Raw genomic sequence first — 16,690 nt, forward strand, 5'->3', positions numbered from 1 at the left:
TCTCCTGAATATCTGATGAATGCTGACCCTCCAAAAGCCATCTCACAAACCTAGGTTTGGGCTGCTTTGGGTAAAGATGTGGGACCAGTGGTTAAAGGCTAATGGCTTAAAACTTTCAAAATACTGCTAATACAACACTACAGATTGCAGGAAAGCGTCTGGTCATTGGACTTCTACTGGTCGATGGAAGGGATCCTTCGCTGATGATATCTACTATAACCACATACATGATAGTCATGCTTGTACATTGTTTGAAGAAGGTTTATAATTAAAATTAATGTAGAACTATTCTACATTTTCCTTTACTACACATATTGCTTTCTCTGTTGACCTTTTATGATTTTTCCTTCAGGAACCACTGAATGGGATCAAGGTGTTGGTGATGAAACAAGGTCTCAGAAGAAAGCAGGTGGATGTCATGATGACACAGTAACACAATCCCAGCATCATTCCTCAGGTTAGAAGCCTAATCACCTGCATTCCTGGTTTCATGAAGCATGGCGTGCACTGCCGCTGCATATTAAGAATGCCTCCAACTACTGGGTTTCCAGAAACTTTTGAAAACCTGGCTGTACAACACTCTTTAGCTTTCCAATTCTTTTTTCTATCACTGCCTTATTAGCTAGTACCAACTTGCCTCCGTATGTTTGCTGCGCTTTGGAAATCCTAATAACATAACATGAATGTTGCCCCCTCACACTAGTTTCTTCTAAATTATTTACTGTGTATCCACCAAGCCCCTGCAGGTTTCCATTCTGCCCCCTGTCGGCTTTAACCTCTACATGGAGATACTTTGTTCTTTACTCATAAATAACAAATTAAAATTCATCTGTTAGCCTATGATGCACATTTCTTCTTAAAAGTCTCAGACATCCAGTGCCTCAAACACTGCCTGCACACCCTCCAGAGCTGTATGTCCGGGTCCTACCTGAAGCTCGTCCCAAACAAGACAGAATTCTCAATAGTTGCCAAGAGCAACAATGAAGCAACAGTACAAACCTAGCTCAATCACATGAACCTTGACAGCTTCGAACACCAACTTTCACCCAATGCCAGGTGACTTGGAATCACCCTGTACACCAGCCACATCCTCAGGTAACACATTGACAAAAAAATAGACAGCCTGGTACCATCTCTCCCTTCTAAAGAAAGTGAAACCTTTTCCTCCAGGAGGCGCCTTCAGTCCTGCTTTTCTGTTCAAGCTCAAATTCTCTCACAAGTGAATGTTGGTAACGCCCTGCTCCATGGCCTTCCCCTCTCCAAGGGCGTCTTTCATACTGAAGTACATCTCATCAGGTCCTTAAGAAAATATGATCACATCACCCCTAGCCTGATGGAATTTAACTGGCTCCTGGCTCGCTTTGCCAGCGCACACTGTCGTCAAAACCAGCTTCATAATTTACCAGCACCCCTTCTTATCTTGTAGACAAGCTCACCTTCTCTGGTGGTTCTCTGCACACCCGCAGCCACAATACCACGGACTGCAGATTAAGTAGTGTAAAACGAAAAAACAAGGCGCCCGGCCTTTTTCCATCAGAGCATCCAGGCTGTGGGACAACATCCCTGTATCCATTAGGACTGCCGCAACGGTGCTCGAATTTAGAAAAGAGTTGAAGACGCACCTCTTTTAAGACATTGCAATGCATTAACCGACCACAAACCAGCTACTTCTCCTATCACCTGTTGAATGCATGTTCGCCGGTACACCTCTCCACTGCCTTTTGGCTAGGTTTGTGCTGTAGAAATACCCCACGCAGCAATGCAGGCAAAAAATCATCCTGAACTAAACCAACGCAATTTAAAAAAAACTGAAAACCACAGAAATTTGCCAGATATGGTTAGCAAGCAATCCTAACTCACCCACAATCCACTGCTCATGATCTCAGACATGGTGCCTCATGACATCAGAAAAAGCATCATTCATGACATTATTGTGACATTACCTTCCTTTTTCACTTGAAAGTGATACTTTACCATAACTACACAGCTATTATTAAAGTCTGCTTAATATCTGTTTGAGTGTGCATATAGTTACATATTCGTACTTCTGACTTGATTTAAGGATCAGATGCCCCACCCTTGCATGGCTGATGCATGGTATAGTGCTTGCACTGCCCCCACTGCTACTGATGTCTCCAGGTACGCCTCTTTCAGAAAGAAGGAAAAACCTCACAGTTCTCTGTAGCTTGTGTCAGACAGTATTTAATGGACAGGCAAAAAAGTTAACAATATACCCCTTAAAAGCTTTTGACATAACCTTGAAGCGCAGACATTCTAGTATTGTGAAGCGCCTGTGTCCCTTTTGCTGTCCAAGCTTTGCTCCCCTGCACGCCTTGTTTACACTTCACTATTTCTTTGTATGCTGCACCGGTTGTGTTCTCTAAAAAAGATAGAATCATCATGTTAAATACGCTACACTGGGGCGACAAGCAAGAAGAAAAAGAAAACATGAAAACAAATTATAATAGCCACTAATCAAGAGATTGTAACAGAGGCTACAAATAGGTAGGTTCTGCATTTCACTAAATATCCAGTGTTTTTCATCTGAGCTCTGGTTGGCTTACAGTATTCCCCCACCATCAGCCCCTTCAATTGCAAATATTTGTTGAATCGCAAGATCGATAATTGCATTTCTAGTGTCTTTCTCTCTTTGGCATATGATTGGCTTCATCTCATTTTGTTTTGCCTTCCTTTGACTGTAGTTTTTCAAATGTTCAAATAGAGTTGAGCATGATTTGTTAATCTCCGCTGTAGTTTATCGCAAAGTACACATATTTCTATCTGCACTGTAATGCTTAAATTATTGGAGCTGAATATGTTTTAATAAATGTGATTTGTTGTTGCTGAAAACTACCATATTAATTCATTCACAAAAGATATATAGTGTTACGGTCTTAAATACATTTTCTTTCTTCCTAGAATCTAAGAAAGTGGACAGTAAAGCTAAAGAGCTGCCTGTGAAAAAGAAGAAACTGTACGGTCCGAGCCGAGTAAGTACTGACACTGAGAATTTATAATGCAAGATGATAAGAAATCCTAGCCCATTGGTACTGTCCCCTCAACAATATCATGTGCGCTCTCTAGCTTTGCGTACATTTTAGCAGTGAATGCATATTATTGTGAGTTTTCTCTTTGTTTAGACATATTTAGTTTAAATTCACAAATGTGGGTATTCTGCACAAATACAGTTCATGTTCCCAGTTAAATATTTATATTCTCTCATTTGTAACTCACTTAAGAATGCCAATGAGGAAGGATCACATCTCAGCTGTACTCTAGCATGGATCCCCTTCTGGGACTTTATCGTGCATCAGGGGGCCTGATCAATGTTCCACTGTTTCAAATGCAGGAGACATTTGTATTCAGGTGGCACGCTATTTGCAGAATATTGCATACCTCATGGTCCCTGGAACCAAGAGTTGCCAGCAAACCTCTTCCTCTGCAGGACGTCAAAGAGACATAAGGATAACACTTTATCCTGTTTACTCAAACCAGCCATAGTGATGCGACTTAAAAATACAATGAAGAAAGAACTAGAGATTGTCCCTGTTCTCATGAGGTTAGAGGACCTGAAATGTGGCTAACAAATGTGCTGAAAACCCCAGCTATATAACCGCTGCCGTACAGTATTCTCCACCATGCCGCCCATCCACTGTAGCAACACGAAGAGACAGGAGAATTAGCTCAGCACCAGGAGCCCGGATGATGGACCTGACCTGGTGGGGAGCTAGTGATTGCCCATCCTTATGCAACATATGCTCTTTCTTGTGCTACCTGAGCAAATAAGAAGTCCAGTCTGTCAGTGCATGGCAACCAAGTGTAACTTTTGGAAGGAACCTGTAATAAGGAGACACTAGGTGATTACACTACTAATTGACGTCTATAAAACATTTAGCTTCCTACAGGGTTCAGGTGAAAATGTCTCAGGAACTGGTACTTTGTTGTATAAACAGGTAAATCCTTCACAAAGGTAAGCAGTGGAGAGAGGGAGTTCAAGAGATGATGTTGTATTTTCAGAATTTGTAAGATCTAGGTCTTTCCTAACTTAAGCCGTGCTACTCTGAGAGCATTGGGAAATTTCAGCTTGTTAAAAAGGCAGTGATTGCTTCGAAATTCGATGTTTCTCCTGTTATCCACATTATTTTGAGTAGGACCTGGCTTTCACTTGGCCCTATGCTATTGGGAACTTTGTGGGTTCTAATAGCAATTGCACATTGCCACGCTCCTGGGGGCTCTGAGGCTTGAACCGCCTGTATCTGAAAGAAACATGTAGTGATAGATTCCTTACCTTAGAATTACCCCCAGGTGTCAGACTGGATCTGGAAATTTTTTCGTCAGCGGTACCACTGCGCGTCGGTAGGCGTCGTCGTGCTGCTCCGCGTGCATTGTTGGCATCGTTTCCGCCGGGATGATGTCGCTGGAGCTACTTAGACGCGCCTACGCATGCTGACGTCAGTTCTTTCTTCTTCCGCGCCAGTAAGCGCAGATCCGGAAAGAGCAAATACCCACATTCAATTTTTGACTGAGCTTTTTCGAGGCCTTTTACCTCATTTCTTAGAGTCAATCGACTCCTGGTGTCGCAGGGATGCCCAGCTTCAAGAACTGCGAGAACTGTCACTGCATGATGTCGGTGACTGACCCACACCGCATGTGTCTCTACTGCCTAGGACGCGACCACAACTCCAAGTCATGCCCCGACTGCCGGGCCATGGCGCCGAAGATTTTGCGGGAGCAGTCCCAAAAGTTGCTGGCAGTCGGCTCTGCGCAGCTCAAGGTCCCGGTCCCTGTCCCATGGAAGGTCGAGGGACCGGTCGCCCAGCCGTCACCATCGTTCCTCTGGATCTAAGTCTTCACACTCGGGGTCAGGTAAGTCAAAGCATTCCAAAAAAGAAGTCAAAGAAGCGCAGTCACTCTTCGACTTTCCCTCGCCGGTCGTGGCCGAGGGTGCGGGTGGTGCCAGCCCAGCGGCTCCTGCCGAGCCTGTGACGTCGCCGCCGGCTTACCCAGCCTATCCGGGTTTATCGGCGACGCCTGCACAGGTGCAGGAGTTTCTTGCTGCCATGGCCCGACTCTTTGGGCCATCTGGCCTCACCGGCGCGCCTTCGGGCCCACGGGCCCGACTTGGGTTCCTGTTCTCCCGACACCAGTGGATTTGGCCACGGCGCCACCGTCTGCTTCAGCCCCCGGGCAGCAGGACCCCCCTGGATCCAGGCTCGGATCCCGGGTGACCCCGGTTGACCTGATAACACCTCCACCATTGTCGACCCCGTCACCACCTCCGATGTCGTCCGGTACTACCGCTGACATCGCCTCCGGTTTCAGCCCTGAACCGGACGCAGCGCCGGAACATCGCCGGTCGACTCCGATTCCGACGCCGATGGGGCCTTTCTACCCCTAGGTTCGTTTTCCTTATTTTCAGCCTGTTTCATAGACTTCGAATGAATGGGAGGACTGGGAGGGGTCTGAGGACCCTCTCGCACAACAGTGTGTTGATAATCCGTACTGGGCAGAGGATTTGGGGGATGCCAGTGGTCTCGACAACTCGCCTGACCTTGGCATGCTGTCTCCTCCTTCTGTGGCTACGGAGGACGGAGCAAGTTATGCAATGGTGTTGCATAGGGCAGCCGAGGCTCTCCACCTCGAACTCCCTACAGTGGCCGTCAGGACTAACCTCCTGACTGAAGTGCTTCACCCGGCGGCAACCTCTTCAGAGCCCATGCTGCCGTTTAATGAAGCACTGTCTGACGTTCTTTTGGGCACTTGGTCCAGGCCCAACACAGGGGCTCCTGTGGACAGGAACGTGGCCCGACACCATCACCCGGCTCCGGGTGACCCCCTCTTTCTCTCCCTAGAACCCACCCCTGAGAGCTTGGTTGTCCAAGCCTCTGCATCCCAGAATGCATTCCCTTCCGTACCTCCGAATAGGGAATACAAGAAGCTGGAGCAGCTTGACAAGAAGCTGTTTTCATCTGCCAGTTTAAGGGTGCGGTCGGTGAACACTGCATGCCTCCTGGGCTGTTACTCCCAATCTGTATGGGACACAGTAGCACAGGTGCTGCCCAACTGTCCGGAGGAGGCCCAGATGGTACTCGCCCAAGCTGTTGCAGCTGGGAAGGACTCAGCGAAGTTCACTATCCGTTGTGGGCTGTGTACCGCTGACTCACTGGGCAGGGCGATTTCCACGACAATGGCGCTTCGGCGCCACCTGGCTGAGAACAACTGGCTTTTCGGGGGATGTCCAGAACACCTTGATGGACATGCCCTTTGATGGCATTCGCATTTTTGGCAACAAAGCAGATAGTGCGTTGGAGTACTTTAAGGACTCACAGGCTACGGCCAGTCCTTGGGCCTCTCGGCCACTCTGCCTCCTCCGCCTTCTGCTTTTCTCTGCTTTCGTGGCCACAGAATGGGTGCCCCAACATGTTCATTCCAGAGCCACAGGCCGGCGCAGCAACAACCTAAGGGCGGCCGCAGACGTGGGAATCGCTGAGGCGGTTCTGGGGGCCGGGGGTGGGTCAGTCCACCTCCACCCCCCCCCAGCATCCACTTCAAAGCCTTTCTAGTCTGACCTTTCAGGCCCATCAAACGCCAGTGGGTGGCAGAATACGCCACCATCGCCCCCACTGACGCAACATCACTTCGGACAGGTGGGTACTGCAGATAGTCCGAAGAGGCTACTCCCTCCCCTTCAAGACTACTCCTCCAGCCATGCCACCTCGGTACCACCGCATCTCGGGGGACCATCTTGCGCTTCTCCTGCAGGAAGTCACGGCCCTCTTGGCCAAGGGGGCCATCAAGCCTGTTCCTGGGCCAGAAGTAGGTCTTGGTTGCTATTCCCACTACTTTATGGTCCCCAAGAAGGACTAGGGCCTGCGTTGTATCTTGGACCTCAGGGACGTCAACGGCTTTCTCTGGAAGGAGAAGTTCAAGATATTCTCTCGGCCATTTCAGCCTTTTTACGGCTTCCAGATCAGCCTTCCCTTTTCAAATCCCCTGTTGTAAATAGATTCTTAAAAGGCATTACTCATCTTTTCCCTCCTGTTCCTTTCATAATGCCTCAGTGGGACTTTAACCTAGTTCTGACTTATCTGAGCCACATCACAACTGTCCTCTTTCTCTTCTCACTTCCAAGACTGCTTTCCTGGTGGCCATCATCTCTGCCAGAAGAGTGAGTGAGCTCCAGGCTCTTTTCTTCTAAGCCTCCATTTCTCGCCGTCCATCCAGACAACGTAGTTCTGCGGACTCGGCCATCTTTTCTGCCAAAGGTTGTCACTGCCTTTCACATCAGGCAGACCATCACTTTGCCCACCTTCTTTCCGCCTCCCTCAAAAGAGGAAGAGAGGCTGCACTTTCGGACGCAAAACATGCGCTCTCTTTCTATCTGAACTGCACACAACAGTTCCGGGTGGATGACCAACTCTTTGTTGGCTATGTGGGAGCCAAGAAAGGTCGAGCCGTGCACAAGCGGACCATCTCTCGGTGGGTCGTTCTGTGCATTAAGGCTTGTTATTCTTTGGCTAAAAGGAAGCCTCCAGTGGGGCTACACGCCTGTTCTACCAGGGTGACGGCAGCCACTACTGCTTTGGGACGGGGAGTTCCCTTGCATGACATCTGTCAAGCAGCTATGTGGGCTTCGTTGCACACGTTTACCAAGCATTACTGCCTGGACAGCCAAGTCCAACTAAGGATTCAGAGTCGTCTCTCATTTGTACCAGACATACCCAAGTTTGGGGCAGATGCCACCGATGACACATTGGATACAGATGGTGAAATGTTTTTCTAGGGTTATCATATGAGCGTGAATGTGACACTGAAATACAAACATTGAAAACAAAACAAAACAACCGCCAACCAACCCCTCACCCCAATACCTCAAAAAATTTGAAGCATCTGTCGCAGCTCGGGAGGACTCCTGACCCCAACAGGGATCAAGAGGACCACTCAGCCAATGGATCCCTAAATTGCAATCCCCGAACACGACAATGTTTCAGAGTCCAAGAATAGCAAGTAGAGGTGTAGCTCATATGCAGATGCCATCATTACAGAAACTAGTTTGCACCGATGTTGGGCGAAGGAGTATCATGGCTTCACCAATCAATCGTGCTGTTAGTTTGTTCCGAGTTTTGGATCTTTTCTTTGACAAGGAGTGTCGTCGCTGTTCACCCGTGGCCTGAGGTCGTTCCCGACCCTTGCCACTGGCAGAGGAATCCGAGTCCTGTCTGGGTGGAGTATGCAGGCGAGGTTAAATATGTTCATCTGTTCATGCAAAGACCTCTGCCGCGGAATGAAGGATTGTCTGCGTTTTTGCACCATTTTGGTGTAGTCCGGGAATATCATGATCTTTTGTGAGTCAAATAGCAGGGATTCTTTGAGTCTGGCCTGTTGCAAGATAGTGACTCTGTCTTTGAAATTTAGGAAGTGCGCAATCACCGTCCTGTGCCTTCTACCCGGCAGCGGCCTCTGCTGCAAGTCCCGATGCGCACGTTCAATAACATTGCAAAGGGAGAGAAGACCAGGAGGGAGCTAATGCGCTAGCCAATCCAGGAAGTCAACCACGGCCCTACCCTCACACCCCTCTGGGCAGGCAACAAAGCATAGATTATGGAGGGGAGAGCGCCCCTCCGCATCCTTAACTCGTGTCGCCAGCCCTTGGCTATGACTCCAAGGCCGAGACTCGCTTCTGCAAGGTCGTAACGGAGTCTTCTGTCGTGGATATCCTGGATTCGGCCTCGGTGATGCGTTGAAAAGCGTTGCGAAGGTAGTGCCTGAGCATCATCACGTCAGAACCCACTGCCCCAATTTTAGCTTCTAACATATCTCGGGACTGCATGATAGCTGCCAGGATGGCTGCATTGTCTGGCATAGATGCTTGTGTATCGTCCGATACAGGGGCCCAGGCCGCTGCATCAGCAAAGTTGTCCAGGGTGCTCTGTCGACCCGACGAGATCTTGTCCTTAGACATGGTGGAACGCAGCGTACTGAAGCGGGCCGCGCCCGGCCACCGGTCAACCGACAAGCCAAAGTAGAGGCAGACAACCACAGAACATGGAGGATGGACGGCCACCGAGGCCAACATTCCAGCAGTACAGCGTGCTCAGGTTTGCATCACATCCCAATATGGCACAAGTCCCAGGCGTAAGGGGTCTCTCCAACCACCGCCCACCCCGCAACACTCTCCGCCGCCCCGCCCACTCGTATCTGGACGCAAGGCCCGTGCAGGCCCACCCCAAACAGCCAGTCAACCCGGGCGCGGGTCAGGGGCGCGAGTCAGGGGCGCATCAGTGAATCTTGCCAATATGGACCAGCTTCCCCCCCAAGAAATATCAACACAAACGTCTGCGATAGCCAGGAGGGGGGGCACGGGCAGGCACCAGGCCACAAGAGAAGTAAGAGCAAAGGAGCTTATGCAGGTGCTGGGTCGGTGTTGGATCGTGCCCCAGCGGCATCCGCACTCCAGTATGGGGAATAGGTACCCTCAGGTCGAGCACCAGTCTTCTAACTCGGCCGTCGGACTTGCCAGGTCGCTGCCGCCGCCTGAAGGGGGCCCCCCCAGGGAGATATTTGCCAGGTCTCAAGGACCTCAGATTATGTCGCCGGCCTGCCACAGGGAGCGCCAGGGCCGGAACCGTTTGCTGAGAGGAAGCAGAAACACAGACCACAAGCAGGGACTTCTACCATGCCTCCCGCCTCACACTCCACTCACCAGAAGGGCGTCGGGCTGCTGCCGCAGCCCACCAGGACAAGCCGCCAGGCAGCCGCGCAGAAAGGCCCCACTCCACCGCCATCACAGTGTGGCGCCGGGGTCCCAGGCAGGCAGCGGAGGTCAGGGCATGGCCAAGACCCAGAGTTGGGCAGAGGAGTCTGCAGGGAGGCAAGGCAGGCGGTACAGCTGGCTCACCGCGGAGAACGCCACGGCAAGACCTGGCAGTCGAAAAGAGGCAGCGCCATGGCCCTGCGAGCCAGACGCGGGTCTCCACACACCTCGCCTCCCCCGCCGACTCACACTCCGATCCCAAGGGGGGGCAACCAGGCAATGCTGCAGTCCCTCCGCACTCCACAGAGCCTCTGGGCAGAAAGATCAGTGAGTCCGCCCCACAGCTCTGCTCCGAGGCCCTTCCGGCTCCGCCCATACACAGGGCCGGGGGATGCTTAGGCAGCAGCTCGCCACCGGGTACCAGTGGCCCCAGGACCACCGGGCTGGTTCCGATCAAAGCGACGAGATCCACTCAACCAGCGGCGCCCATGCCCATGCTGCGAAGCATGTAGGAGCCGAGAATTGGCAGGATTAGTGGGGGCTTACAAGAGCCCGCTCAAAGCACGTCCGCCATGTCGAACGGCTTGGCCATGCCCCCAGGCTCTATCTAATTTTACCTCTGCCTACTTTTGGGGTTCCACTGGACTCTGTGCACACCATACCTCACTTTCGTATAGTATACAAATTGCTCTTCATCTCAATTTTTGTACTTCATCTTGTGAGCTACTTTCAGGATGGCTGTCACTTCCTTGTCTGTTCCCTGGCTAATTAACAATCTCCCATGTGTACTATCTAGCTTAAGGTGCAGGCATTTTTTCTACATGCCATGCACCCCAGTATTAAAAGAGCAATATCCACAAATCCTTGTAAATCTACTCCTTAATTTAGCCACTCAGCACATTTGACAACATATTCAGCTAACGCAAGGTACATTTGCTGGCTGGTTACTCCATCGCATCTTACCTCTTGAGCCCTGATTATGAGTGAGCCGGATTTGAGTGACGGTATACCATGTGGCCAGTATCCTCGCACCCATATCTGGTTCCTTCGAGTTAATCCCCAGAAATGGGGAATAACTGTGTAGAAATGTTTTTGCAGGTCATACTATGCATGCAATTCCCTATTCCAAGCGGATTAATGCTTTCATTTATCACCTACTCTGAACTGGTAGTAAATGGGGAGGGGAAGGCAGCGTGTGGGTCATGGGGCGTCAGTGGGAGCTCAGGGGTCATATAATGAGACATGGTTATGAGTTGGAGGGAGGAGCACTGTGGCATTGGAGGAGGTCGGGTGGCGACCTGTCTGGTCTTGTAGCCAAGCCACATGAGATTTTACCTGTCAGATTTTGTGTGCACCAAGTGAGTACATTGTACAATAACCCAAATAACCGTATTGTTTCATTTAGCATAGCAATAGGGTTTCCAGCTCTTGATCCGTGATCAGTTCTTCTGATCAATGAAGTGAGGATGTCAGTTAAGCATTTCTCTCCATCCTCTCTACTGTCAATCCTGCTTCTGAAGATAAACAATGATTACTTTTCTGCACTATTTTTCTTATCCTTGATCTGCCTCTGGTGATTTTCTCTTTTTTCCAAGCTGTTTGTTCAGTTCTCGTCTCTCCTGTGTCTTGGAGAGTACTCGCTGACTTTAGCTGACTCATCTACATTATACTCTGAAGATATGAGCCTTTCTCTTTTCCTTATTTGGAGTGCACTGTTAGCGGGCTGATGCTCCAGATGGTTTACTAGTACAGAATGTACAAATTCCCCCATAAATGTTTGCAAATGTAACAAACTTAACTAAGTTGCAAAAAAGTAGCATTTGCAAATTTGTACCAACAGACAAAGGTTCTTGCAAAGCAATGCTTTATCTTGAGATGTTGTCCAGCAAAACATTTTTGAAAATAAATTCTTCCCCAAAAGAATTCCCATAATCTAGGCTTTACCTCCAAATGTGTCAAGATCACACATGCTTCTATACTTACTCTGTTGGATGGTGAGATAGGTTATGCATCCATTAAAGTACACTTCTCATCACGATTGTCCTATCTGAAGGCTGAGGATTGGACTTCATTTCACATACTAGTCTCAAGTGCCACAAAATGTGTCTACCCTCCGTGGGCCTTATGTACGGTGTTAATATTTTTTATGCCACCGCCTTTGGAGCCTGTGTGCACTTCATACTTTACACATCTGATTGTCAAGGTGGCTTTATAAGTGGCTATTACTTCACTTCGAAGGTTGAGCTAACTTAAATGATTAAGGGGCATATGTATCATGCCCTTTTCCCGTTTGCAAATGGGCTGATTCTCAGAGTCGGCCCATTTGCGAACGACAAAGGGCCTTTTGGAATGTATCATCCCAAAAGGCCATTGCAAAATAGGGAATCTCAAAATGTGCGATTCCCTATTTTGCAATTGTATTTAAGGAATTGCAAATTGTGATTCCTTAAATGCAATTCTGGGAGCAGCCGCAAATTGCAATTTACTCTTAAGAAATCGCAAATTACCACCAACTTCAAGTTGGTGGTAATTTGCGATTTCCTAGAAAAATGCACTTTTATGCATTTTTCAAATTGCCATGTGGCGCACATACATGTCCTTAGGGCATTTATGTGCACCACATGTGCACACATGCATATTTCAGGGGTGCAACAGGGTGTCCTTTTGTCACTCTTGCACCCTTGGAATTGCATTTGCAATTTGCGAGTACCTAATGGGTACTCGCAAATTGCAAATGTCTTCCTATGGGCCTCAAGGCCTTGCATTTTGCATTCGCTAAAAATCGCTATTCTGGACTTGCAATACGTTTTTTAATTACATATGCCACTAGGTTACACCAGCCTGCCTATAGGAATATAGGTACAACGGGTCTACATAAGCATCCGAGGCATAGTCCAAAGTTGGTCTCTCTTTTCCTCATTAATTAAACTTTTGCTATAGCATACTCCTTTCATATTGCTAAATCTGTGCAGAGAGGGCATTGCATACAGTCTGTGTCCAATGGGCAGTTATGCGTTAGATGACCAGAACTAAACCCAGATGTGCCAGCTGTTTTCCTTGCATGCTCCCTAAGAAGTAGGGAAGCCATTCTCGTGCAAGCACTAGTGGAAGGAATTGTTCAGTGTATTCATTTATGTAATTTTTCGACTGGCAAAGCCCTGTGCTCGAGGCCTCAAACACATTCTACAAAAATCAACTTTGTTGGTGCTAGAAAGAAAGTCTTTGTACATTTTCTGAGCAGTTGTGTGATTTATTTTTACCCTCAGGGAGGCAGACAGTCCTGTTAGCTCACGATCTATACTGCTTGTTTATTGACTGCAAACAAAACAGGTGATGGATCGAATGTGGATCAATGTCACACATTCACCCCAGTCCAAAGATCTGGGCCCAAATCCATCGTTTTTTTGCACTCCACACCACCCTGGGTTAGATAATGGCGATATGCAAATCAGCTCTGACCCTGTGCACCATGGGAACAGTCCAGTCCGAACTACAAAAGCCATGTCCTTCCCAGAACGGAATCAAGCATCCGAGGACCGGACCGGTTTCGAGGTAACACCTCATCAGCTCGGCTAGCTTGACTCCAGTGGTGTGGAGTGCCTGGGACCCACGTCTGAGCATCCCCAGCGCACTTATGGCGAATTTGCAAACAAAACAGGTGATGGACCGAATGTGGATCAATGTCACACATTCACCCCAGTCCAAAGATCTGGGCCCAAATCCATCGTTTTTTTGCACTCCACACCACCCTGGGTTAGACAATGGCGATATGCAAATCAGCTCTGACCCTGTGCCCCATGGGAACAGTCCAGTCCGAACTACAAAAGCCATGTCCTTCCCAGAACGGAATCAAGCATCCGAGGACCGGACCGGTTTCGAGGTAACACCTCTCATCAGCCCGGCTAGCTTGACTCCAGTGGTGTGGAGTGCCTGGGACCCACGTCTGAGCATCCCCAGCGCACTTATGGCGAATTTGCAAACAAATCAGGTGATGGACCGAATGTGGATCAATGTCACACATTCACCCCAGTCCAAAGATCTGGGCCCAAATCCATCGTTTTTTTGCACTCCACACCACCCTGGGTTAGACAATGGCGATATGCAAATCAGCTCTGACCCTGTGCCCCATGGGAACAGTCCAGTCCGAACTACAAAAGCCATGTCCTTCCCAGAACGGAATCAAGCATCCGAGGACCGGACCGGTGTCGAGGTAACACCTGTCATCAGCCCGGCTAGCTTGACTCCAGTGGTGTGGAGTGCCTGGGACCCACGTCTGAGCATCCCCAGCGCACTTATGGCGAATTTGCGAACAAAACAGGTGATGGACCGAATGTGGATCAATGTCACACATTCACCCCAGTGCAAAGATCTGGGCCCAAATCCATCGTTTTTTTGCACTCCACACCACCCTGTCCATCAACTGTGTTTTTTGCAATTTTCACCCCGAGTGTGCTGGGTATACTCAGACGTGAGTCCCAGGCTCTCCACACCACTGGAGTCAAGCTATCCAGGCTGAAAAAGGCTGATAGCCAGAAACCGGTCCTTGGATGCTTGATTCCGGTCTGGGAAAGACATGGCTTGGTAGTTCGGACTGGACTGTTCCCATGAGGCACAGGGTCAGAGCTGATTTGCATATAGCCAGTGTCTAACCCAGGGTGGTGTGGAGTGCAAAAAAACGATGGATTTAGGCCCAGATCCTTGTACAGGGTTGAATGTATGACATTGTTCTACATTCTGTCCATCAACTGTGTTTTTTTGCAATTTTCACCCCGAGTGTGCTGGGTATACTCAGACGTGAGTCCCAGGCTCTCCACACCACTGGAGTCAAGCTATCCAGGCTCAAGAAGGCTGATAGCCAGAAACCGGTCCTTGGATGCTTGATTCCGGTCTGGGAAAGACATGGCTTGGTAGTTCGGACTGGACTGTTCCCATGAGGCACAGGGTCAGAGCTGATTTGCATATAACCAGTGTCTAACCCAGGGTGGTGTGGAGTGCAAAAAAACGATGGATTTAGGCCCAGATCCTTGTACTGGGTTGAATGTATGACATTGTTCTACATTCTGTCCATCAACTGTGTTTTTTGCAATTTTCACCCCGAGTGTGCTGGGTATACTCAGACGTGAGTCCCAGGCTCTCCACACCACTGGAGTCAAGCTATCCAGGCTGAAGAAGGCTGATAGCCAGAAACCGGTCCTTGGATGCTTGATTCCGGTCTGGGAAAGACATGGCTTGGTAGTTCGGACTGGACTGTTCCCATGAGGCACAGGGTCAGAGCTGATTTGCATATAGCCAGTGTCTAACCCAGGGTGGTGTGGAGTGCAAAAAAACGATGGATTTAGGCCCAGATCCTTGTACTGGGTTGAATGTATGACATTGTTCTACATTCTGTCCATCAACTGTGTTTTTTGCAATTTTCACCCCGAGTGTGCTGGGTATACTCAGACGTGAGTCCCAGGCTCTCCACACCACTGGAGTCAAGCTATCCAGGCTGAAGAAGGCTGATAGCCAGAAACCGGTCCTTGGATGCTTGATTCCGGTCTGGGAAAGACATGGCTTGGTAGTTCGGACTGGACTGTTCCCATGAGGCACAGGGTCAGAGCTGATTTGCATATAGCCAGTGTCTAACCCAGGGTGGTGTGGAGTGCAAAAAAACGATGGATTTAGGCCCAGATCCTTGTACTGGGTTGAATTTATGACATTGTTCTACATTCTGTCCATCAACTGTGTTTTTTGCAATTTTCACCCCGAGTGTGCTGGGTATACTCAGACGTGAGTCCCAGGCTCTCCACACCACTGGAGTCAAGCTATCCAGGCTGAAGAAGGCGGATAGCCAGAAACCGGTCCTTGGATGCTTGATTCCGGTCTGGGAAAGACATGGCTTGGTAGTTCGGACTGGACTGTCCCCATGAGGCACAGGGTCAGAGCTGATTTGCATATAGCCAGTGTCTAACCCAGGGTGGTGTGGAGTGCAAAAAAACGATGGATTTAGGCCCAGATCCTTGTACTGGGTTGAATGTATGGCATTGTTCTACATTCTGTCCATCAACTGTGTTTTTTGCAATTTTCACCCCGAGTGTGCTGGGTATACTCAGACGTGAGTCCCAGGCTCTCCACACCACTGGAGTCAAGCTATCCAGGCTGAAGAAGGCTGATAGCCAGAAACCGGTCCTTGGATGCTTGATTCCGGTCTGGGAAAGACATGGCTTGGTAGTTCGGACTGGACTGTTCCCATGAGGCACAGGGTCAGAGCTGATTTGCATATAGCCAGTGTCTAACCCAGGGTGATGTGGAGTGCAAAAAAACGATGGATTTAGGCCCAGATCCTTGTACTGGGTTGAATGTATGACATTGTTCTACATTCTATCCATCAACTGTGTTTTTTGCAATTTTCACCCCGAGTGTGCTGGGTATACTCAGACGTGAGTCCCAGGCTCTCCACACCACTGGAGTCAAGCTATCCAGGCTGAAGAAGGCTGATAGCCAGAAACCGGTCCTTGGATGCTTGATTCCGGTCTGGGAAAGACATGGCTTGGTAGTTCGGACTGGACTGTTCCCATGAGGCACAGGGTCAGAGCTGATTTGCATATAGCCAGTGTCTAACCCAGGGTGGTGTGGAGTGCAAAAAAACGATGGATTTAGGCCCAGATCCTTGTACTGGGTTGAATGTATGACATTGTTCTACATTCTGTCCATCAACTGTGTTTTTTGCAATTTTCACCCCGAGTGTGCTGGGTATACTCAGACGTGAGTCCCAGGCTCTCCACACCACTGGAGTCAAGCTATCCAGGCTGAAGAAGGCTGATAGCCAGAAACCGGTCCTTGGATGCTTGATTCCGGTCTGGGAAAGACATGGCTTGGTAGTTCGGACTGGACTGTTCCCATGAGGCACAGGGTCAGAGCTGATTTGCATATAGCCAGTGTCTAACCCAGGGTGGT

At 49.2% G+C, this 16,690-nt stretch overlaps 1 protein-coding gene across 1 annotated transcript in view; it reads left to right on the plus strand.

The window, feature by feature from the left end:
• SLC4A1AP (solute carrier family 4 member 1 adaptor protein) overlaps nucleotides 1-16,690 on the plus strand; it is a 137,043-nt gene that overhangs the window by 78,491 nt on the left and 41,862 nt on the right. The window contains exons 11-12 of the mRNA XM_086926093.1: nucleotides 353-457; nucleotides 2,920-2,990. Of these exons, the coding sequence (XP_086782219.1) occupies nucleotides 353-457; nucleotides 2,920-2,990 (176 nt within the window). The remainder of the gene's footprint in view (nucleotides 1-352; nucleotides 458-2,919; nucleotides 2,991-16,690) is intronic.

This window comes from Lissotriton vulgaris, chromosome 6 (assembly GCF_964263255.1).
Source record: "Lissotriton vulgaris chromosome 6, aLisVul1.2, whole genome shotgun sequence".
Lineage (NCBI taxonomy): Eukaryota > Metazoa > Chordata > Amphibia > Caudata > Salamandridae > Lissotriton > Lissotriton vulgaris.